This window comes from Cygnus olor, chromosome 11, assembly GCF_009769625.2.
Source record: "Cygnus olor isolate bCygOlo1 chromosome 11, bCygOlo1.pri.v2, whole genome shotgun sequence".
Taxonomy (NCBI): domain Eukaryota; kingdom Metazoa; phylum Chordata; class Aves; order Anseriformes; family Anatidae; genus Cygnus; species Cygnus olor.
Window position 1 is genome coordinate 7,923,019 of NC_049179.1, and position 24,900 is coordinate 7,947,918.

Below are 24,900 nucleotides of genomic sequence, written 5' to 3' on the forward strand. Positions count from 1 at the left end.
TCGCGAGCGGCAGGCGGCCGGGCGGGGCGCGGCGTAGTCTCGCGAGAGTTGTGCGGCCCCGCCCGGGCCCGCTCCCCCCGGCGCCGCGCTCCCCCCGCCGCGCTAATATGGTCGCCGGCGATGGACCCTGCCAGGCCAGGTCAGTGCGGGCGGCGCGGCGCCGACGCGGCTGCGCCCCGGGACCGGGCCTCGCCTCCGCTCTCCGCACCGGCGGCGCGGGCCCGAGCGCGGGGCTGCGCGGCTCCTCAGCCGGGCCGGGCCGGGCCGGGCCGGGCCGCCCCCTCGCCCCCTCCCTCAGGCCGCCAGGCTGCGGCAGCGCTGCTCCGGGCCTGCGGCGGGCCGGGGGCGGTAGCGCGGGGACCCCCCCCCGCCGGCCGCCCATTGTCCGCGGCCACCATCTTGGGGCCCGCGGCGCCCCGCGGTCCTGCTCGCGGGGCCGAGGCCTGGCGGCGGTGCCCGGCTTAGCGGGGCCGTGGTGCCCGTTTGGTGCTCGGCTTCTGCGAGCTGCGTGCGGCGCGTGCCCCGTGGCGGGCGTGCAGCTGCAGCGGGCGGCGAGCCGCGCGAGCGGCAGACAAAGGGCCAGCGGCGGCGGCAGGACCAGCGCTGGGTTCTGGTGCCCCCGGGAGCAGCCCGGTCACGTCACGTCTGAAGCCTTTCTCCCCGCTGCTCGTGATCCAGATTGTAATTCTTTACGCTCTTGCTGTACGCAATCCGAAGGGCTCGGTGGAATGTCAGTGGTGCGATCCCTTCGGTTAGCTAGCGATGGGACAAACCCCAGCCCCTCTGTGAACCCCTGGTCTTCTCCAGAAGGCGTTTTTCTTCTCACTTAACATCTGTCAGGAGGTTTACTTCTGGCTCTTGCTTGCCTGTCACTAGCCAAACACTTAATGACTTATGTTTTGTAGTATATCTGTCTCTTATCTAGGTTGGTAAGGTGCATTTATTCTGTCCTGTAGATGGTAAACTGAGACAATAAAGGTCAAATGTGCATTTAGGCCTCTGACTATGCTGATGACTTGCTTGACCTGTACATACCTAGTAATATTAAAATTCATGTTAGTCACACATCTCCAACATTAGGTGTCCCAATCCACTTGGAAGCTTTTCCATTCATGATTTACTTACAGTCCTAGAGGAACAATATTTTTTGGTAAAACTGGAAATAAAAATCTGGCCTTCTGTCAGTTATCAAGCCTTCCATTCTTTCCTATCTGCAACTTTTTTTTTTTTTCCAGGAAGCCCTTACCAGCTTGTAATTGAAGCATTAACAAACTATCCACAAAAGAGGTTCTACAATGTCTCGAAGCTTGGAGGCACCAAGTATGGTAATGATAACTTTTAACAGTTGGCAATTAGGACAGTACCAGTAGTAAACATGCACCACTTACTGCTGTAAAACGTTAGGAGATGCAATTGTGAGTTTGTGGGCTCTTAATAGGTATATTTGAAAGCTTATAATTTTCTACTTTATTATTGCGTTGTGAAGCTGATTAATAGGTCAGGGCAGGGGGGATAATATTTCATGCAACTTTTTTTCATCAGGGGAGAAAGTGCAGCAGGTATCACCAGAGTCTTACTCTAATACTACAGATCCAAATAATCTATCTTTTGTTAAAAATGAAGTAGCCGAGAACTGGAGTGTAGTGCTTCCAAAAAACTTTTTTTTTTTTTAACAACAATTTTGTCCTGTTTGTTGGTATGCTAATTTCACCTTAACAGCATCTTCAGATAGTGGATAACTTTGTTTACTGGAACGTAGCTTTTATCACAGCTGCTGCGGAAGGATGAGTTCTGGTGGTGTGCAAACAAATGCTTAATCTCAGCATGTCATTAGTATGCTATGTGTCTCTAAGTGATATGTGCCAAGAAGGTTTTTTTTGGGCATCTGTCTGGTTGCTTCCTAAAAAATAGAAAGTATTTGTGTGTGTGATGGGAGGAGGGATAGAACTGCAGATGGGGAGAGCTATAGATCACTGTTAGCTGGAAAAGATTTTAATCTTGCAGATAATCAAAGTATACTTTCATTATTTTCTTAGTTTTCATGTTAAACTCATAAAATACTTATACAAGGTATATATTATTAGAGTTATTTGGGATTTTTTTCAGTTTTGCTTCTTTTAAGGCTGTGTTTCTTAACTAAAATATTGCCAGTGGATATTTCACTTTAAACCCGTGTTTGACAGCAGTAATTACTTGCTTGTCCTTAAAAGGAAAGAGAGGGGAGCTTTTTCCAGGACAACAATGGCTGCTGCAAATTTTGTGCAACAGCTTTGTGCTCTTGCAGATGTCTACTAATGTAATGCTGCAGTTAATCTTTCAGATAAGCACGTGAGAAGGAGGTAGAATGCTTCTGTTCATGGCTTTGTCTGAGAAGCAGCAGTAGGGTGGTAGCAACAAAGCCAGTCAGTTCTGCTCTAGTTTTTCTGAAGGTCCTTGTGGCTGGAGTGAGAGTTTAAACAGAAGATACTGCTTTCTGTCTGGATGAGTGAGTAAAGCTTGGAACAGCAGTGGAAGTAGGTGGAGAAATTCAGAGAAGTCATGTAAACAGAATAGGATAAGAAGGCCTTTCTCTTCCAGTGGAGACTCATGTGCAGAAGTTGGAGGCTTCATATTAACTGCATATTAAACGGATTTAAGTGCAGTGTGGGACAGCACTAATAAGAAATCCATTATCTGGAATTGTTCATTGCATTTGTTGCTAGAACATTAATTTTGGCTGTTGCTTGTTTGTCCTCTGCCTTAGGGCATCTGACTATAATCTGACAATAAGTTAATCAGATTTCTAATGTAAATGTTAATTTAATTATTTGCCAATTTGATAAGAACAATCCAATTTTTCTAGTGTTGAAAACGTTAATCAGTTATGGGTAAAATGGTAGCTAGAAAGACCTCAGAATGATGTAGGACAGAAGGGACATCTGGAGATCTAGGTCCATGTCCCTGCTGGCACTAGGGCTAACTGGGAGAGCCTTTCTCACTTGAGCTCCACCAGTCTGTGAGGATGGAGATTCCACTGCGTCTCTTGACCCTGTGCTTCACCATCCTCCCTGTCACATCATCTTCTCTGTACCCTATCACAGTATCCATTCCTGTGCCTTCTAACTTTTTTGTGTTTTCACTGGACGCGTCTCCGAGTAAGACTTCGCGTTCTCTGCAGTTCCTGTTAGGCTGTAGAAAATTATAGTTGGTTTGCTTTGCTTTCTTCTCTCAGAATGAGCAAACCAGGTCTCTTACCTGCTCCTGTGTGACAAGAGCTGCAGCCCCATAACAGCCCTAGGAGGTTCTTCTCTGGTTATGCTTTGGTTTGTTGAGATTTGCCACCTCCTCAGAGGTCCAAAGCTACACACACTGTTGCAGATAGGACCTTACTGCTGTCTAGCGGGGAGAAGTAATCCCTCTGTGGCTGCTGGCTGCTACCTGGCCCAATGTGCAGTTGGCTCTTATTGCTGCAAGGGTGCCCTGCTTATTGTTTGTAATCCAGGAAAAAGCAAAGCAGGTTGGTTCTGGTTATTTGGCTTTTAAGTGAAGTGGTGGCATTACAGCTGCTTCAGAATAGGTTTGGTGACACTTCTGTATTATTTTGATTGACTCGTCTAATTAGACAACAGTAGATACCTGAGGAAGATGCATGATGAGAACAGTCAGCAAATCCTGTATTGATAGCTTGTGGGTGAACTTCTGGACTAGGCTGAGACCACCAGATCTTAACTCTTTTGGCTAAAGCCTAAACGTAACTGTTTAACCCTCTTCTTCCAACTATTTAATATTTCTCACTGTTACCAAGTCATTTGTTTCCTTGAATTATACTGAGAAGAATGGTATCTGGAGGAAAATGTGAATTAATCTTTTTTTTTGTTGTTTGCAGGGAATAGTGACATGCTTTTTTTCTCCTTCTGCTTTTTTCATTCTTATTTCCAGTTCACTGAACTTCACCATGCCAGAACGCTGTTTCTTTCAATACCTTAATCCAGATCAGAAACAAAGTAACTGAAGTTGTATTTAGTGAAATGTTATCCCTAATGTTTTATGAAATATGTTTATTTTTATGGCACGTGTCAGAATGGTTTCTGTTCTTCATATCACTTTTTATCAAAGACAAAGAAAATGATGTGACATTAGTTGCTTTTGGCTTGATATCTCAAGTAATGATGAAATTTACAGTTCAGAGATGGTTTTGGCATATTCTCATTGCTGTTGCCTGTCACCCATTCTGTTCGGTAATCCCGGCTCTAGATGCCTTGTATGCATCTCCTGCTGGCACAGCGTACCTCTTAAGTGTCACTGACTTAACACAGTGCAGTCAAGACATTGGTATCTTCTGTTCAAATTCCGTATGATAATTGCTCTTCTGCAACGTACGCACTCTGCAGCTCGCCATTCCACATTTTATAATGAAGATCAAACCCAAAAGCAACTGGACAATTGGGTTCCCGTAGCTCTCATCCTTCTAATCCCTAGCAAACTGGACCTCTTTAGAAATGTGAAATTGTAACTTAGCAAAACATAGAAGCTTGAGGCTGTTGCACTAACTAAGTCACTTTGCCTACCCTAGATGTTCTGCCTTACTCTATTCGAGTGTTGTTTGAATCCAGTATCCGTAACTGTGATGGCTTCTTAGTGAAAGAAACAGATGCTATGAACATTTTAGACTGGAAGACAAAACAGAATAATGTTGAAGTGCCCTTCTGTCCTGCCAGAGTTGTTCTTCAAGATTTTACGTAAGTGGAGTGTGTGCTTACATGTGTGCATGAAATACTGTGAAATATCTGTGTAAACTCACTGAGGAGTAGGTGTACTTCAGCTTGAAAATAGAAGTAGCAGCTAGCCTTTTGATACTGAAATAGCTCTTTCTAAATAGCTCATGCACTGCTGCTGCTGTTCAGCAGATATAACATAATTGCATGTGATGGAAGAATAGGAGTCGTTCGTATGCTACCCTGGTTTTAGCGCAGGTTGGTGAGGACGAAGCTGTTGGCCTACAGGGAACACTTTACAGGATAAGTGCCAAAACACAGATGGAAGTGACAGCATTTTGACTGTAGCCAGATGGCTGACAGTTCATTGAAATATATAGTTTGTGCTTGAGACAACTGGAGATAACTATTGCTTGCTCCGCAAGAATATGTAACCCAGTTCAAAGCATGAATAATAGATATTTAATAAGTCTTTTAATGTATTAACTTTCTGTGATTTGAGTATGGCCTAGCTGAAAGGACAGTCCTTCAGCAACTTGCAAATATTAAATGCAGGATGTCTTGGTGAATCATTGTCTAAGTGTTTATGAAGAAGTGAGGGAATTAAAAAAAAAAAAAAGGAATTGTGATAGTAATAATAAAAAGTAACTTCTGTTTAGCAAGCGAAATTAAGAAGACTGACATAATAGTGTGTTCTCCCTTCAGTTTTGTACTTCAGCTACTCTTACCTGTGTAATAACAAGGGTATCAGCTTCTATAAAATGCTGAGCTTCAGAAATGACTGGCTCTGTAAGAACCGTAATACATGCTAAAGTATTAAAATGTATAGCATGAGCATTGTTTGCAATACAAGATTTTATAAGGTAGTAAGCATGAAAATGATGTACATAACACTTCAGAAGCATAGCAGGACAAAAGAGCAAATACAATTATTTTCTTTAAGGTGTTTCTGTACTTTTTGGTATGTTACCTTAAAGCATGCTGTTTGGTGTTGTGAATTAGTACCAATTCCATTAAATTATAAAAATATTTGGACTTCTTTAAAACTTAGAGAATGGAAAAACAGGGTTATACTGTCTGAAACAGAACTCAAATAGTTAGATATAGACTTAGAAAGAAGCTTCTGTATTTTAGAGCATTAATGTCTGATGTTACTGTAGTACTTTGCTTTTTCTTCTCTTAGTGGAATTCCAGCAATGGTGGATTTTGCTGCCATGAGGGAAGCGGTGAGAAATGCTGGAGGAGATCCTGTGAAAGTCAATCCTGCTTGCCCAACTGATCTCACTGTTGACCATTCTCTGCAGATTGATTTCAGCAAATGGTAATACCTTGTTTTTTTTGAGGAAATACACACTCCTATCTGATACTGAACTGTGGGTTCACTCTGGTCTTTGTATTGTCCCATCCCATTAAATCACTTGTCGTGTCTGGATCCCTGGAAGTAGACTTGATGGTACCTAAAAGAGGATCAGATAAAAGTAGAAAAAAATAATACTTTAGAAGGAGAGAGAGAATGGTTCTAAGGGGTTATAGATGGAGCTGACAGAATACAAATTCTGGGCAGGAGATTGCTGAAGTAAACTGGGTCTGTCCTGGTTTCCAGAAGATAATGTCTCAAGAATGAGGTAGAGTGTTTGTCATTTTTGCTTTTCCCTGTTCCTACTGATAAAACTTTTTGGAAGTTTAGTGTAATAGTAAGTCCCTTGTCACAGCTCTGGAGAAATGGCTTTGCAGTCAGATGTATTGAAGGACTGTAATTTCAGCTCGTAAGTTACAACTGTGACTTTATATAGGCTTTGATTTTGCTACAGATGAAGAACGGTTGTATAGATTTGGGGGAAGAGTGTACTTGGAGTCTGGAAAAGTATTAGGACTAGAACACTGTCAGCCTGGTTTCCTTCTGACACACACTGGTGTGATGAAAACAGCCTGGGGCTGCCTTGTGCTAGAAACATAATGCTGCAGAAAAGGAAAACTTGAATTTTATTCAGTGTATGCTGAAGTTCCCTTCTAATGCAGCTCCCCTCCACCCCTGTTCCCCCTTCATCATGGAGCTTTCCCAAAGGTGTGCAGAACCGTGAATTGCTTGTTCTTTGCTCCAGGCTTTTTCCCCTGAATTTTTAGAATTCACAAACCGGGTATGGATATGAGTCATAATTCTGTAGACCTTCCAAGTATGTACAGGATTTCAATTTGGTTAATATCTTAGGAGAGTGGAAAGCATGTTGCATATGCAGTTTCAGTCCTGTGGTCTGTCTAGTGTCTGAAGAGACAGTGGACTCGATTACATTTGGGCTAGCCTGAAATTATCAGCAACACCAAGTATTGACAAGAGGTCTCAGCGTGCTGCTTTGTAATGATAAATCGGGTTTCTGTAGTTTCACTTCTGGAAAGCTCGCAGGAACTCAGCAGCTGCTGACCTGTGATAAGAAACCCTTCCCTGCAGGATGGTTTGTGCTGCTTTTTACAGCTTCTATCTCCTGCTGATCAGAGGCTCATGGACTAAGTTGGGATTTAGACAAGGTATCCTCTAAGGCCATGCAGTATTCTGCAGTTAGATAACTACCTATCTTTCTGTGTTAAAGCTGCAGAAAGCAGTGGCTTTACAAGTCAATGATTTAGTAAATAATAATATGTAAGAAGTCATCCATCTTTCACAACTGGTTTCTTGACTCTCATGGAGAAACTGAATATCCAACAAATAGTGGGTAGTGTGCCATATGGACTTTATTTTTAAAAAAGCATAACTTTTGTCTTCTGACAGAGTTGATTTGAGCATAAAATGTATCTGAGCTTTTGAGAATTTGTATCAAAAGCTTAATTAAACAGTAAGTTACATTTCTTTACTTGAAAAGGCTTTGTCATCTTCCTTAATGGATTGTATGAAACATGTATAGTACTACTGTAGAATAAGAAACATGCTTTAGAATAAGAAACATGCCAGTCCTCTGCTTGCATGAGGCGCTCCCCACCCATTCCAAGTGTAATGCCCTAAGTTTAGCCTTTGCAACATGTTCTTTTTTTAAACATGATCTTTCATGAACGAATTGATGGAGTTACTTGTCTGGTGTTAATCTTTAAGGAAATTCATTGCAGTTCACTTAACTAGTATAGTGGGGTAATAACTAAGTGAGCTTAAGTGGTTAGGAACCAAACAAACCTAATGTTTAAATGATTCTGCTATTTTATATTACAGTGCAATACAGAATACTCCAAATCCTGGAGGTGGTGAGTCACAGAAGCCGACGGCAAAGCTTTCTCCACTTAAAATACAGCCTCGGAAGTTACCTTGCAGGGGTCAGACTGGCTGCAAGGGGCCGTGTAGTGCTGGAGATCTGAGTCGCAACTCAGGACAGTTTTCTGCGCAGATTGAAAACACGCCAATCCTCTGTCCTTTTCACCTTCAGCCGGTGCCTGAGTATGAAAACTTCCTATTTTAATTACTTGCATCTTTCTGTGTTAAGTACTGCCTGGGACAGTTTAGAGAGACACATTTTTCTAAACATACTTCTGTACTTCTAGTCACACATTCTGTAGACTGGTTTCAGCATCTAGAAGGTCTGATGTAGCAGGTTTCAATTAGTCTAAGTTAGTCTAATTAGTCTAAATTTTTGAGAATGATTTTAGTAAACAGTGCAGATGGCCGTTTGTGTGACTGATGACTGTCATTTTAAATGACATTGTGAGACTTACTTCCTTTCCTTACAAGGACAACAAAGCACAGGAGCAATCCTGTGTAAGTTAGAAAGTAAATGGCAATGAAACATTGTTTCATGGCTCAAAGTAAATTTTCATTTCGCTATGGGAGCTTTGCAGGAGTTTGTGGCTCTCAGCCTACACATTACTTCTCTCTCTGTAGTCTCGCAGTCTTTCTGTCACTGAGTTGAAAGTCAGCGTACATCCTGCCTTTATGTAATGGCACAGAGGAACCTCATCTGTTTGTCTTTTCCAGATTTTCAATATTAACAGATCATTGTGTACTGTTCCATCTATGACAATTACATATAATCATCCTTCTTTCAGCTGCCACCTCTTTTCTCTGATAGACTATTCAGATGTCTATCTCTTTGTGCCTGACAGGTGTAGAATTTAAAAGCTGGTTGTCTTTGTTATTTTATAGATATGCAAATGTCCCTGCTCAGTGCAGGTGCAGTAATACAGAATTAGTGATGTTTTCAGCAATATTGATGTTTCTGGCAGGAAACCAGCAGTAGCATTTGTTAAGCTGAAGGTTGAATGATGACTGTCCCTAAGGGCTTTGCAAGACAATATACCTGCTAACCTTCTGACACTGCAAAGAAGAAAGGAGGAAGGGTCATGATGTAAAATCAGCCTCTGGAGAACTGAGGATTTTTTTCCTTCCTGGTGTAAAACAAGTGAATTCCTTCCTTGTCCACCTTCTCAAAGCAGAGGTTATTGCTCTTAAGTTGTGGGTTATTCCATAATGAATAACAGTTTCTTCATTAATATAACTTATAAAAGATAGTTCATGTTAAGAGACTGTACTAATGAGAAATTGTGAATAAAAAGTAGTGCCATAGAGGAAAATGTATGGATATGGAGGATAGTTACAATGTCTTAATGTTCTACCCAGTTCCTAAAGGGCTAGTACTGAACATGGAGGGCGTTTTCCACATGAACTAGTGAACACCTTGATTCTTTACGATAGTTGAAATTTGAGGTGTGCAACTCAGCAGAACATTAATTAGAGGAAAAAGATTCCTTACACTGTAGTACATGATGGGAACAGATCTTATTTTTTGAGATTAAATACTTGAGGCAAACTATACCTAAAAATAAATCTGTTCTTGGCACAGATTAAATCAGTTATTTTTGACTGTTTTCAGAACGTTTGCTGTAAGGAAGGAATTACCTTTGTTTTAATAAACCACTTCATATTTTGCTGCAGGCTTAAACGAGTCTTTTATCAAACAAGCAAAAATAACTTGTTCTTTTGTACTTTGAAATTATGATAGTGCTTGTAAACTTACTATCTGCCTAGGCCTGAGACAGTATTGAAGAATCAAGAGATGGAATTCGGCAGAAATAGAGAGAGACTTCAATTTTTTAAGGTATGTCTGTGAACTTGGGGGCTTTGCGTGTTGTGTGTTTTGGTTGTTTTAAGATCTTGCTCTGTTCTCTGCTGGTGTTCAGGTTTAGATGATAAAAGAAATGTAGTAATTTGGAAATGTCAGATGCTAATTAAATCTAAATTTAATATGTGAACAGAAAATTAGCTAATAACAGGTTTATGGCTTGAAATTTAAAATTGTTTAAAATTGTTAGACTGCAGAGTTTCTAAATGTAGGTGTCACTTAAAGGGGATAAAATATTTCTAATTCTGATTTGAAAAAGTTCACTATTTGATTGGTCTTGCAAATGTGAAGGTAATGGACAAAGTGGGTATTTATGAAGCATTAGTCTTTTTAATGTGTTTTAATGAGCTCTGTGCTGTAGATCTCAATGAGCTTTTGAATAAAAGGTTGGTTTATCCGTATTCCTGTTGAAAATCTTATTGAAGTTAGAAGTGTTGAAGAGAAGCTGGTATTGAGGCATTACTAGTCTCCGGCTGGGCAGCCGTGCTAGTAGACATTGTGTTTAATACAAGTCTTCTGTGGCATCAGCATCTTTTTAGTCATGGATCTGCAGGATTGGTATTTGATCCTCATCCACTAATGTTGTTTATGAATTCAATGCAGTGATCCAAAAATCTTTTCATATAAGGAAACTAGGATATTTCTTTCAGAAAAGCTGCAGATTAGCTTGAATATTATTGAAAAGGGGAAACTGCCAAGCTGAATTTTGTTACAAGTCTCCATGGCAGTTTCTTTTATATCTAGCATGCTGAGTTTGTGTGTATCAAGACAGTTTTCTAAATTGCCTGTTCAGTATTATACAGAGATGTAAAACCTGAACTGCAATCTGCTATAAATATTAATGGTTAGGTTCTGTTGTCCAAATATTAGTCTTAGCTGTGCTTGAAAATTAGTTGCATGAACTGGAAGTTAAGACTTTAGCCCAAAGCCCTGCTTTGGGAAGGTAAGTATGAATTATTGATGCAGCCTTTAACAGGAATTGAATGAATCGATTCAATTGCTAATCATTAAGAATGTGTAGAATCCAGGGGGCTCATGTAACTCATTGACAAATGAGCAAAAGCCACTTAGATAAACAGCGAGTACTGTTATATTGCATATTAGCTTTGTCATTTTAGTTGTGTTCTAGTGAGAGTTGAATAAGCCTTTGGAAAAAAAAAAATCTTATTTCTCATTTTGTAAAAATCACAGTGGAGCTCAAAGGTTTTCAAGAATATTTCCATAATTCCACCGGAGACTGGAATGGCGCACCAAGTTAACTTGGAGTATCTGTCAAGAATTGTTTTTGAAGTTAAAGATTTCCTGTATCCAGATAGTGTGGTTGGCACAGATTCTCATACGACCATGGTAAATGGCTTGGGTATCTTGGGCTGGGGTAAGTATGCGAAGAGTAACTTGATAGCACTTTGAAAGGCGTACTGAGCTGTTTCCTACTGAATATTTCTGTCTCAAGCATAACAAACTGTCTTGAATTATTCTTCAAAATGTTTTTTGTTTAATAGTAATCTCAGCTAGTATATCATCAAGAAACTACTTGAATTTTAAAAGAAAATAGCAAAAGAACTGTTGGTATTGAAGTGCTTTTTGGACATGCAGTAAAAAATCTAGAGAAAGGTTTCCTTCCTCATGGGAAATAAATTCAGATGCGGAGTATTTTCTATTAGGTTGTGAAGTCCAGCAACTTCAGCAGTAGTCTTGCTCAATGTCTTTCATGTACAAATATTTAATGGAAAATATCTGCATTTCTTGCTGTAGCCTTTAGGCTTAACAGGAAGAGCTTTATTAGATTTTTAGAACTTAAAAATATTTAGTCTGTTACTTAAACTGATGAAAACCAACATAATATTCACCTTCCAGGTGTTGGGGGGATTGAAACAGAAGCAGTGATGCTGGGGATGCCAGTTACTCTAACTCTGCCGGAGGTGGTTGGGTGCGAACTGACAGGCACAGCCAGCCCACTTGCTACATCCATAGATATTGTTCTGAGCATTACAAAGGTAAGAGTTCAATGCCTTCTCAAACCAAGTAAAATGTGTTGTGAGTTCCACCATGGGAGAGGTTTAGAAGTAAATTAAATGCTGGGAGTATTTCTGATATACCTTTAAACATTCCAGAGTGTTTTTCCTCTGTAGTGGTTTATTTATAAGTCCTTAAAAAAAAAGTCTGTACAGGATAGAGGAACACAGAGAAGCCTTAATTCCCTTTTTTCTTCTGTTTACAGCATGTAGGCTTCTTCTCTAGCTCAAACTTCTTCTGGATACCTTTCTTCTTCTAAAATCCTGCTAGACACAAGGCCAATCTATAGTCATAGTCTGGTATGACTGAAGAATGTATTTTCTGAAGCCAGGGTTTTGCCATCTATCCAGATTTAGTAGATGAAAAGCTAGTGTCAAAGTATTTAAGAACTTTGATTGCTTTGAAAATATATTCTGGCATAATGCTTTGAGAAGCATCTGTATGTTCTTGACTAGGAAATCTGAAGAACTCTGCTGCGAATGGAGGTGTGTGTAATGAAGTCAAGTTCCAGTCTAGACTTGAGAACTCAGTGTCTTAATGGGGTTTGGAGTATTTTTATTTTTTTTGCATATGTGGAACTTTGTTTTATTTCAGACATTCATGACTTCCTAATTGCGTGCTGTTGCAAGAGGTATTGCTTACATTATCTCTTGAGATAACAAATGTTGTTGTGTGTTCTTTTAAACAGCATCTTAGGCAAGCTGATGTTGCCGGAAAATTTGTTGAGTTCTTTGGGAGTGGCGTTTCCCAGCTGTCTGTAGCAGACCGAACCACAATAGCAAATATGTGTCCTGAATATGGTGCTATTCTGAGCTTTTTCCCTGTTGATAATGTGACATTGAAGCACTTAAAGCATACAGGTAAAGATGAAATTTAAGGTACTGGTTCACAGTAATAGAGTTTCAGATGTGCTAATGCACTTGCAGAAAACTCCATACTTAGAACCCTGCAGAAGATCACTGTTTGTCTTGGATTTAACATAAAAAATCCTGCCATACAATTACGATCTGTGTTGTGGGATATACTAAGCTAAAACTTCTATCCTGTAGAATCTCATGGCCTATCTTGTCTCCATGTATTCCCCATATTTAAGTGAGGCTGTAACTTTTGCACATAGAACGCTGGGCCATGGAAAACTGACTTGTCGTTGAGGTTTGCATCCGGTCTGGTTCGTTTATCTGATAGCTAATTTATTAATATTGTGTTGTTTTTGCTGAACTGTTCTTTTAACTTTCAGAGTCCTTGTTTTTGAAAGCATGTGTAAACTTTAAAGTATAAGAAAATTCTCATATTTTCAAGAATATATGGAATATAGAAAGGCTTGGGTCGGAAGGGACATCTATATATGGAATTAATCCCTTAACCACCTGTAGAATCCTTACGAAATCAACATCTAAAATACTTCTTATGAAGTGAAACAGCAAAAAACCCACAACATGTTTCTGACTTTCACAGTGATTTTTTTTTTTTCCTTTGAAAAGCATTATTTCAATGACATTTTAAGCTAAGGTAGAAGGGTGTCCATTCCTTATCAACCTAGAGCAAATGCGGAAAGCCACAGGGTAACAAACAGCAAAAGCTCATTAACATTAGTAAGCCTCTCTGAAACTGAAGTCTGTCATTTTTAAGTACTAGTTAAAACATTTTTAATACCAAATATGCTTTGTCTGGTCAGCACATAGCAAACAAAACAGGTTTTCTAACCATGGCCAGTAATATGTCATATTATCAACTAAACACATGATCTGTCTTAAATCTCAGTAGGGGAAGAAATTCATGAACTTAAGGGAAAAATCAGTAAGTTTAGAGCTACAATTGCTAGTGTCGAGACAGCTTATTTTGTTCTTTGATCTAAGAGGGAAAGTTAAATGAATTTGAAAACAAATAAAGAACAAACAAAATGTGTTTTAATTGATATGTCATTCTTGATAGCTCCTAGATGGTGTGATACAGAAGTGGTGTGCCTTGGAAAAAGGACTACTTTGGATGTTCAGGGATAATTTTTGATTGAAACAGTCTCAATTTCTGAGAGCTGTGTTTTGTTTTTATTTATTTCACTTTCTCATGTTTGTATTTACTAAGGTTTTGACAAGGCCAAGCTTGAAGTCATGGAAGCATATCTTAAAGCTGTGAAGTTATTTAGAAATTATGAGAGTTCTTCCAGAGAACCTGAGTATTCCCAGGTATGCTTGAAATGACTTGTTTTCTGTACATTTGTTTCTAATAACAAGTAACAGCTGCTGATTTAAGTGTCTCCTGCTGTAACTTGTATTGCTTTAATGAAGTTGTGTTTAACTCTCAATTCTAAACAGGGCATGTTTGCAAAATTTGGGTGGGGTAGGAGAAAGGGGAAATAATGTTCATTTCAACGAAGAGGTATGTATTTTAATTCCTATTGCTCCCAAGTGATTGTGCAAGTCTTAGGGATGGTAGAAAGTTAGGGGATAATGTTTAAAGCAGTTTGAAGAAGAACCTTTTAAGGTTTGGCTAGACAACATGTTTTTACCCCAAAAGGTTGGACCAGATGATCTCAGAGGTCCCTTCTAACCTGGACTATGATTTTGTGATTGATAGCCTTGTACAATGAACCATCTTGAAAATGGAAGGCTAGAGTTTTAATGTCTCGGAACACTGGTATTTTAAACAAAACATGTCCTGGGTGTTTCAAAGGAGTGTATTAAATAATGTGGAGCTGGCATTGATTAATGCATGCTTCTTTTCTTTCTTTTTCAGATAGTGCAAATTAGTTTAAGTTCTATAATTCCGTATGTCAGTGGCCCCAAGAGATCCCAAGATAGAGTGGCGGTTAATAACATGAAAAGTGATTTCCAAGCCTGCTTAAATGAAAAGGTTTGTACAACTGATGTACTCTTCGAAAGGTACTATAATCCACACAAGTAAATGTTGTTTACTCCTTGCACACCTGCTGAGCCCTAGTTATTACTATGTGAACAGATAATCTAAAGATATTATTTTCTTGCTTGACAAACGTCCCTAGGGTAGTAGCTGGTAAATCGTAGGCATGCTCATCACGAACATAATATTCAAAAGTCCTTATTCTCACAATTTAGACTGTACAGAGGGAAGCTTTAGTAATGAGTAGTGTAAGCCTGGGAAGTGTTTTATTTTCCATTTTTTTTAAAGAGCTGCATTTTACTTAATTTCCTAAACAGAATTACAAGAGGAAAAAGTCCATCTTGTGTTAAAGGAGATGCAGAAAGACTTTCAAGATTTGAAGCTACCTAGTGGTCTAGGTTTTTAAATTCTGTTCCATCCACTTGCATGGAATTCTTTGCTTGCAGCGTAATTTGACTTCAGAGGAAGTTATTTCACTCTTAAGCTGGTGTTTTTGGTTTGCAGTAAGCATAGGCATCTAAGAATGTAGATAATACAGAAATGCATGGTCATTTTTAATGTTGGTCATTAAAGTTAAGGGCTAGCAACAATATTTGATCAGAAACATTTCCACTTAGAAGTTCCGTCAAAATTCTTTGGCTTTAGCATTTCTGGCTTGTAATGAGGTATATAAAATGGAATGATCAGTTGTGGTGGGGAAAGAAATCAGAACAGGTTATGGATGACCGTGCTGAAGAGCTGGAGGAGCTAGTTTGCATTTAGTTATCCTTTTCAAATTAGTCTTGGGTATGCCTCTAATTCAGAAACAAGCATTATATAAAATGAGATAGACTCTTAAGGAACTGTTCTTTTGTGTGTAGCAAGAAATACGTGGCATCAACCATCCTTTGACTGGCATTTGTTCACAGTTGTTACAAAGTTAATGTAACTACAAAGAAAGGATGAGACTTATATGTATGGCAAGTGAGGTGTGTGAACTGATGACTTCCAAAATCTGCCTAAGGGTTCCTAATGGGACAGCTGAGTATTAGTCTAAAATGGGTGTTCACTTGTAATGTCATACTTAATGTAGTATAATATTTGCTAACATATTTTTGTTATCTAGACTGGTGTTAAAGGGTTTCAGATTGCAGTTGAGAAACAGAATGACATTGTACCTGTTCAGTATGAAGGAAATGAATACAAGCTATCTCATGGCTGCATTGTCATTGCTGCAGTAATCAGCTGTACCAATAATTGCAATCCGTCTGTCATGCTTGCTGCAGGTATGTTGTCTGGTAGCAACCTGATCTTAATGTTGTGCCCATGTTTACACAGCCTTTACCTTCACTTTTGTAGGTTCTCTGTAATGACTGGAAGGCTTCAAGTGGTACACTTCTAGCCTTAAACTTGTATGTTCAAGAGGTTAGGTAATGTGAGATTTTCTTCAATAATATGATCTCAAAATTTGTCATAAAGTAGTTGTAATAATAGTAATTCAAAAATATTTCTATTTGGTAGCATTTCAACAGGTAACCAGGTTTAGGGCTACCTTCAGGTGGATGCACATCTTGACACAAGTTGATGCAGAAGGTGGGCTTTGTCATAGATGATAATAGCTTGAACTGCATGGTTAGCAGCAGAGTCTGGAAAGTAAATCCAGTTTGCTGAAGAATTGCTCTGTGCCTTAACAGTTAGGTACTACGTGCTATGTCTTTATAAGATGCATGTAATTTTCCTGGAACGGTTAACTCTTCTCAGACCTTGCTTTGTTTCCTTTAAGATCCCTTGTGGCTAAGGCAAGTTTCACTTTGAAGCTGTGTGACCTTTATCAGTGGAGGAGTGTTGTACTGATGGCCAGCTAGAACATGGGAAATATTTTTGTTATAGAAGAGAAAATGGGCATCTACAGAGCAGGAATGAGAGCTAAAACTTGAATGATATTGTTACGAATAAAGTAACTTTATTCAGACAAGTAGTTACTTTAATAAATTGAAGGTCCCCATGGCCTTTTTTATGCTTGGTTTAAATAAGCTAGCATCGTGTAAATGTTATTTTAAGGGGTATACAAAACATAAGCTGTCTTTTTTTTTTTTTGTCTTGTAGGACTTCTGGCCAAAAAAGCTGTTGAAGCTGGCCTAGTGGTAAAGCCCTATATAAGAACAAGTTTATCACCAGGCAGTGGAATGGTTACACATTACCTCAGTTCAAGTGGAGTATTACCATACCTCAGTAAGCTTGGGTACGTTTTGATTCCTGTTCCATTTGTTATTTCAGAAAAATAGTTCACGTGGGTTTTTGTACAGGTTGATAACCATGCTTGCTATTCACTTTGGGATGGCTAATTCTTAAGCTTGCTAGTCTGTCATTTTAGCTACGTGTTTATTTACAGTTGTTTCACTCAATTTTATTCCCACCTTAGAATTTATTGTGTGTAAGTTTTTACCGTAGCTGAGCTCTGAGTTTCAGTAACAAGCTACATATGTGTAAGTATCTTTCTCAGGATGCACTAGTTCTTGTATTTTGAAAGTGGAAGCTGGATGTAAATTCTTCAGGGCAGTTAATATTCAGCCTGAATTGGCCTTTTCATGCTTTCATGGGGTGTTTAGCATGCTTTTGGTTACTTAGTAGAAATAATAGTTAGATTAGGTTCATAGTTCTCTAATAGTGCCCCGCTGTGCTCTGTGAGGAACATTACTGCCTTTGCTTTGCCAGTACTTAAGGAACTGAAACCTTTTGAGGTATTTTATTTGATTAACCTTGATTGGTTACAAAAATTGTCTTGCTTGCATCAATGAGATGCGATGTCTGCCATTAAATTCCTAAAATGCCTAATTAATAAAGGGGAAGAAAAATCCTCTTAGTGACAACTAATAAAAAAGGCTTTTTGCTAACAAACTGCTCTTAATGATTTAATGTGGTACTTGATTTTTTTTTTTTATTGTAGGTTTGAGGTTGTCGGTTATGGGTGTTCAACCTGTGTTGGAAACACTGCTCCCCTTCCAGAAGCCATCAGGAATGCAATAAAACAGGTAGAGGTCCAAGGCTTGTTGAATACAGAAACATACTCGTTACAGTGTTGAATGACAAAGAAATACAGAAATCTGCAAAAGGAACTTTGTTCTTGGTTTGGACTTAATATTCTCAAGCCTCTGCGTTTCAGAGGGAGACCATTGATTGCTATGTGAAATAAATGTAACATAGTCTTCATAGCATACAGATACAAACTGTAAGATAAATACATAGGACCTAGTCTTAGGAAGGATGTAATGTGCAAGGAGTTTAAGGAGTTATGTCCTGGATTGATTTGAACCAGCGGTGTCCAAATAGCTGCAGCACTTTTCTCCGGTGAAATAGAAGGAAGAGGTAACAAATTAGACAGGAGTTCACTGAAGTGACTAGGAGACACATTAGAGTTGAGAGAAATCCTTTTGATGGTAGGAGGAAGAGGAGGGGTAGCACTGGAGAACAAAGTGCCTTTGTGTTGAAGAATTAGGGTATCTTTTTGAAGTGGAATGCTAAAAGCACATCTTAGTCATCAAAAAAAATAACACAAGCTGTTGTAGTACTATGAAGTCCTGAAAAAATTACATCTGGATCTGACTTTCAGGGTGATATAATTGCCTGTGGAGTGCTGTCTGGAACAAAGAACTTTGAAGGACGTCTCTGCGACTGTGTCCGTGCCAACTACCTTGCTTCTCCACCGCTAGTAGTTGCTTATGCTATTGCAGGCACTGTTAGAATAGACTTTGAGACTGAGCCTTTGGGTAAGTATTTCCATATGTCTCATATTTCTATTTCTAATGTATACCTAGAAGAAGTTTCTTCTTGTGCATTTCAGCATACTACAACAGGATATTTGAAGAGAATGCACAGTTACGTTTGACGTTGCTAGCAGCTAAAACAAAACATCCACTTAACTGTTTCTTAAATTCTTAAGATTCTTAAATTCTTCGTGTCTGGTATCTTCTCTGAAGAGCTGAGTGTGTGTACGTATATGAATATAATGTGTATTAATAATCTAAGTATTTTGCTTCAAAATTGTTTTTCTGTTTAAAACCTTCCTCAGGCACTGGCTTTAATGGCAAAAGTATCTACCTACGAGATATTTGGCCCACCCGAAAAGAGCTACACACAGTGGAGGAAGAGTGTGTGATATCATCTATGTTTAAGGAATTGAAAGAAAAAATGGAGGTAAGAATGGTCTTTTGTTCTAAATAACTTAGAGTGCATTTCATTATAGTCTTATATTCCAGTTGAATGTGATTGGATTGTCAGTAATTTCCATTATGCTAAAGGAGGATTTGACTGATATGGTTACCTATATACTACAAGTTACCTTATTGATATTATGTCATATAACTTAAAAAAAAAAAAAAAATCACCAAAAGGTGTTTGCTTTCAGAATGTAAAAAGACTGTAAACAAATTCCTGTTCATTTTGCTTACTTTTATGTAGAAGGGAAACAAACGATGGAATTCACTGGAAGCGCCTGAGTCAGCTTTATTTCCCTGGGATTTGAAATCTACTTATATCAGATGCCCTTCCTTTTTTGATAAACTTGTAAGTACATTGGATCTACCTACCAGACCATATGCATTAGATTTAAGTAAGGGAATAGCTGTTCCAGTAAAGCTTTGGTGTGTAAGTATCAAATTTGATCATCGCTAATACTTGTCTTCTAAATGTTGTTTGTATATTTGGAATGAGGGGAGCCTGTGTATTCTCTTCATATATTGCAGATGCCTGTTATGTCTAAAAGGCTCGTAGAAGAAAAATGGGTGTTATCTATCTTGTTCAATTCCTCCTCATCACATCTCCCCCCTTCTCTTTTAGGCCAAAGAACCAGTTTCACCACAAGCGATTGAAAATGCCCATGTCTTGTTATATTTGGGAGATTCTGTGACTACAGATCACATATCCCCTGCTGGAAGCATTGCAAGGAGTAGTGCTGCTGCTAAGTATCTGACCAACAAAGGGTATGTTTTTTTCATATTAAACAGCTCTGATTATATCAGAGGATTGCTTTACAAGTCAAATAACTGATCATCATTGTTGCTTGTCAATATAAATACCTGTCTGCATCAAGTGGAGATTGTACATGGTTAAGGAAAATAGTAATTGCTACTGGGATTTGTAAGTAATTACTGATCTTGTGGTCCTGTCTAACGTTACATCAAACAACTGAGACCTACTGCAAGAGCTCATTGTTGTAACTGTTAAGGTAACATCTGCTGCCAAATACAGGCCAAAGAAAAAATGACTTCTTAATTTACAAAGTGTGATCTTATGTTAACGTGAGGTTAGTGACTGCTACTGTTACCATCCTCAAGAAGAGTCGGATAGATGTGCAGAACAGATCAGAAGTTCCAGAAGCATGTGTTACTTGAGAAAGTGAAGCCTGGTCTTACAAATGTAAATTTGGTGCTTTAGCTTATTTCTGCATCAGACAGCATCTTGCAGTGGTAGTGGTGGGTGCCTTTCATCTCTTCTGAAATTCTCTAGAGGCCATATAATGAGATGCTGATCTCTTCCATGTCACAACTCCACTGAGTATTTTGGAAATTGTCTTGTACTATATTGCAAAGATGTATTATGATTAGTATCAGTGGAGCATGACAAAATAATAGCCTGTGGTGTGGACTCTGTTTTTAACTTGTATTCAGTCTGAATGAGTAGTATTAAAAGAGAATTAATGGATGTTTGCTCCTAAGATGGTGGTTTGATTTAAGAGTAAAGCTGTCATTCTGGTGCAATATTTATTGATAAACATGCTGTTGGAGGTGAGAGGATAAGTAACCATGCTTCATGTAAGATAACTCCTGTTTTAAATACCATACTGCTCATAACACTTGATAATGAAGTTATGGAAAATGCATTTAAAATTTCAGCTTTCATCTAGCAATGATTTACATGTTCATTATATTATTATAATAAATATTATAATAAAATTAAAAAATTAATTGCATTTGTCAGATAAATAGTTCTTTACTTCTTGTGCTGATAACTTAATGTTTTTGAGATGCCGTGATACTTAAAATCATAATATTGTTCTAAATAAGGTAATCTTTGAAACAACTGATTCCCTTTTAAATGTTTTTATTGTAGACTCACACCTCGTGAATTCAACTCTTATGGAGCTCGAAGAGGTAATGATGCTGTGATGACAAGAGGTACCTTTGCAAATATCAAGCTTCTGAATAAGTTCATAGGAAAACCGGCTCCTAAAACAATTCATTTTCCATCTGGACAAACGGTAAAAATATTTGTTTTTATAGCTACTTTAAAAATGTGATAAAATTTAGAACTCACTCAAATTATTTCATTTCATTCCACAGCTAGATGTGTTTGAAGCAGCAGAGTTGTACCAGAAAGAAGGCATTCCTGTAATTATTTTAGCAGGAAAGAAGTATGGACTGGGCAGCTCAAGAGACTGGGCGGCAAAAGGACCTTTTCTACTGGTACTGCTAGTTGTTTTTCAACAGCTGTGGTTTTTGATGTTTTTTTGGTACCTTAAAAAAAAATAGCTTCGGGTATAAATCTGTTTAGAAACTGTCTTCAACCTCAAATATAATACCACATTTTGTTTGTAAAAATGTAAGTAATTTCTTTGCTAGAACCTTCGTGGAAGAGTGACTGGTCAGAGGAGTAAATCTGAATTTCATAAACATGTAACTTACAAACGTGTAACTTAGCATCCTAGACTCCAGACATTGAGGTAGCTTAGGTATTTACCTAGTGTTGGGCTCTGTTTCGTTTCTGTAGGGATTTTAGCATCTAGCTGTTGTAGACTAATTCCTTGTAATATTCATAATATATTTTGAGTTAGACAGTAATTCTTGCACAAGTCTGGAGTAATAGAAGCAACTACATTGCATGTGGGACTTTCTCCCTGATAACTACAGCATTGTCACTTCATTCTAAAACTGTTTCATACTGTATGGACCTGCTTCAGCTTATTTGCTTTTGTCTAGCTATAAAGCTAAAAGATGTTACCTACTTACAGGACTCATACAAAGCACTCTTTTCTTCACCTTGTATTTTTTACATAAATTATTTGAAGCTTGCTTCTGTATTTAACTGTAACTCACTACTGTACTGAAGTACTAAATTTTGTGTATTTTTGCAGGGTGTTAAAGCTGTCCTAGCTGAAAGCTACGAGAAGGTCCATAAAAGCCAGTTGATTGGAATAGGCATAGCTCCACTTCAGTTTCTTCCTGGGGAAAATCCAAATACTTTGGGTCTCACTGGCAGAGAGCAGTTTTCTATATTGTTCCCTCCAGAGCTGTCGCCTGGAATGACTTTGGATATTAAGGTATCTCTGCAGTATTTTTTTAATTTCTTACTGAACGTGCTCATGATTAACTCCTTTCTGTGCTTTCAGTCCTGATGATTGGAAGCAGGAAAGAGTATTTGATCTTCTTTGAAAGTAAACTGATAGTCTGGCCTAAAGTTTGTCCTGGTTATTAAAGTTTACCAAAGTACATATAAACATATTAGGTAATAAGCCTTCCTTCTATGCACTCCTTATGCAGCCTGAAATCCTTGATTTTTAACTTTTTAGCATTGCTTTCCCCCTTTATGGGCACTCTGTTAGGGTGGAATTGAGTCTTAGCTCATTCAGGTTCTTTGAAAGACAAGAGTGAAACTATTTGAGGGAGGATTCAGCTTTCCATCCTGTGTAAAGGATCTTTATGGTAAATATAATCTGCCATTTTAAGGAAATGGCTTTTTGTTGTTACCAGTAGTGTAGTTACAATACGTAGCATGCCCCCAACTGGATCGAAGCTGGTAGAGTCGTTCTATTCCCAGAAATCTCTGTTCTGCAGTGACAGATAATCAAATTGAATTTGCTTGTATTAGACAAAACTTGGGGTTAGAATACTAACTGAGAATAAGCAAGGGGAGGTGAAAGGAAAACTCTTGATTGTGGTCTCTTTGCTTTTATTTTGAAGACAAGCACTGGAAAAGTGTTCAGCGTGATTGCCTTGTTTGAAAACGACGTGGAGATAACTTTATACAAATATGGTGGAAGTCTAAACTTTGTGGCTCAAAGATTCTTATAGTAACTACTGACTCTATGGGTACCTTGCATTAACTGGTAATCCTGAAAATGCCTTGTGTGAACCCAGGAATCTGTACTGTGGAACTGCAAACAGTCCTAGTGTGCTCAAAGTTACTTCGTCCATGGATGTAAAAGATTGTGAATCATTGTAACTGCAAGAAGATCCTTCCTGATTTTAAATAATATTCTAATGGTGCTATTAAACATTGCTAAAATCAACATGTGTGTTGTGGCAGAGAGCTGTAAGTATGGAGGGGATGTTTTATGAGACCATTTTGTAAATAAACTACACGAAATCTGAAACTGATTGTGCTGAAGATTATTATGTAAGATTTTCTGCAGTTGTTTCCACTTAGTTTTTGCACCTGTAAATCTGTGTACTGCTGTTTGTTGGTTTAAGGGTAGCAGATGGTATGAAATGTTAAAGGCCAGACATGTTTTTTGGCATCAAAGTCTTAGAACAGATCTTCAGTTTTTAATTATCTGCTCTTTAAATTATGGGCTGAGCAAAAAGCAGTCCACAAGGCCCACGGTGTCCTGTATGATAGATCATGATTTACCTTATGGCATTATATCCCATATGGATTTAAAACTGCTCACGCCATGAAGTACTGTGTGCTAGAAGTATGAAGTTTTCATGGGCAACATCTCTGCATTTAAGAAAATGCCCACGATGTATTTTGTTCATGCTGATCAAATATAGCACCCTGGCCTTTTGGTAAGCTGCAATTTGTCATGTCTACCTTAAGGTGTGCAGTTAGTCCTTTATGCCATCAGGTTTTTACTGTAATGTTTGATATCATTAGCCAAAGTACTTTCCTTTAGAATTTTAACCTTTAAAAAAGTTTATTATGATTGTTTAAATTCCTCTGCTTTAAACGCAGTGTATGTCTAATAAATTCTGCTTGTCAAATGTTAACTAGCTGAGATAGCCATACTGCCTTTTACTGCTTTCTAATATGCTGTTAGTTTGCAGCTCTTCTGAACACGTATCAGATTCCCCGGCTGAAGATCTCTGGATACCAAACAAATTTGGCTCTTAGCCACTGCAACTCCAATAAATGTAATTATCAGTGTATTGGTGATAAAAATAATAATAATAATAATAATAATAATAAAAAAATCCACTGTTGCATATTTAATATTAATGAAAGATGCACAGTTTCTGCATAAGTGCTTTTGTTTTATCACTGCAATAATCATTGATTTTTCTAATCAGTGCAAGTGAGTCTTTACTGCTAGCTTCAAGATAGCTATTTCTGTGCTCCTATATCTTGAACAGCTTCATAGTACTACTTACTGTTATGCAGAGATTAACTTCTTTTGAAGGGCAAAGCTGCAATAACTTGCCTATAACTTGTCAAGATTTTGCTTTTAGATTTTTGCTCTTGATAAACGTTGTCTAAAATGTCAAAACTTGTAAGAGGAGTGCATTAGCTTTACTACATGTGCTTTATTTAAATTTATAACCAGACGCTAAGCCAGTTGACTTGCAGAATAAGATGCTATTTAAGGATTTGAATGGTGTATGTTTGACATGCCTAAAATATAAAGTAAAAAACTGACAATTATATCAATACAGTATAATTTCTGGACAGTTCAAATGCTACGTTCCATTTCTTTGGCATAATTCTGATATATCTTCTTATTTTACTGGCCAAAATTCCTTAAGGGTTGAAATTCTGTATGTTTCACTAATGTGGCTGTTTTAGTTGAAATTAAAAAAACAACCAACATTCCAGTGACTCATACCATTGAGTAATAAATCAATGAATTCTTGAATACTGTATTCAACTGAATGCTGAATGAGTTTGTTCTGCAGTACGCTTTTGGCTAATTTTATCAAGAGTTAAGATCTTATTCCTTGTATAACAGCATCTAATACTTCTTTTTCAGCTCAAGGATATATTCTTAATTGAAGAAAATGCATGTTCATTATTGAGGAGCAAGTAAGACTTTAGAGCTGTCACGTAATGATGCCTCATGCAGATGATAAATGAAAATACAGCTACCAGGCTGTTTAAAAAATTTTTCTGTGATTGCTTATGCTTGAGTGGGATCCAGCCTCCCACCCTCTCTAGTGCAGTAACACTCGTTGCTTCAGACGGAGATAGTGATCCAAGCCATTTCAAGGTAAACCAATATTGTGAAGTTAAGTGCAATTTCAAGGGCTGTGACTTATCCACAAGTTATT

The 24,900-nt window shown here is 38.3% G+C and overlaps 1 protein-coding gene across 1 annotated transcript; it reads left to right on the forward strand.

The window, feature by feature from the left end:
• IREB2 (iron responsive element binding protein 2) lies at window positions 1-23,797 on the forward strand. Its single transcript, XM_040570649.1, has 22 exons — window positions 1-139; window positions 1,236-1,325; window positions 4,553-4,718; window positions 5,878-6,015; window positions 7,891-8,112; window positions 9,697-9,766; window positions 10,982-11,165; window positions 11,648-11,787; window positions 12,495-12,666; window positions 13,889-13,989; window positions 14,540-14,656; window positions 15,768-15,927; window positions 16,748-16,883; window positions 17,589-17,673; window positions 18,252-18,408; window positions 18,711-18,835; window positions 19,100-19,204; window positions 19,478-19,620; window positions 20,750-20,897; window positions 20,980-21,102; window positions 21,771-21,956; window positions 22,597-23,797. The coding sequence occupies exons 1-22, from the start codon at window positions 121-123 to the stop codon at window positions 22,705-22,707; spliced, it is 2,898 nt and encodes a 965-aa protein (XP_040426583.1). The 5' UTR covers window positions 1-120; the 3' UTR covers window positions 22,708-23,797.
• Window positions 23,798-24,900: the final 1,103 nt, after the last annotated feature.

Bases quoted from the DNA above. Each gene is read 5' to 3' on its own strand.
- IREB2 (XM_040570649.1), top strand. The intron at 8,113-9,696 runs GTATGAAAACTT...CTATCTGCCTAG, and splicing joins CACCTTCAGCCGGTGCCTGA to GCCTGAGACAGTATTGAAGA. The intron at 21,957-22,596 runs GTATCTCTGCAG...TTTATTTTGAAG, and splicing joins GAATGACTTTGGATATTAAG to ACAAGCACTGGAAAAGTGTT.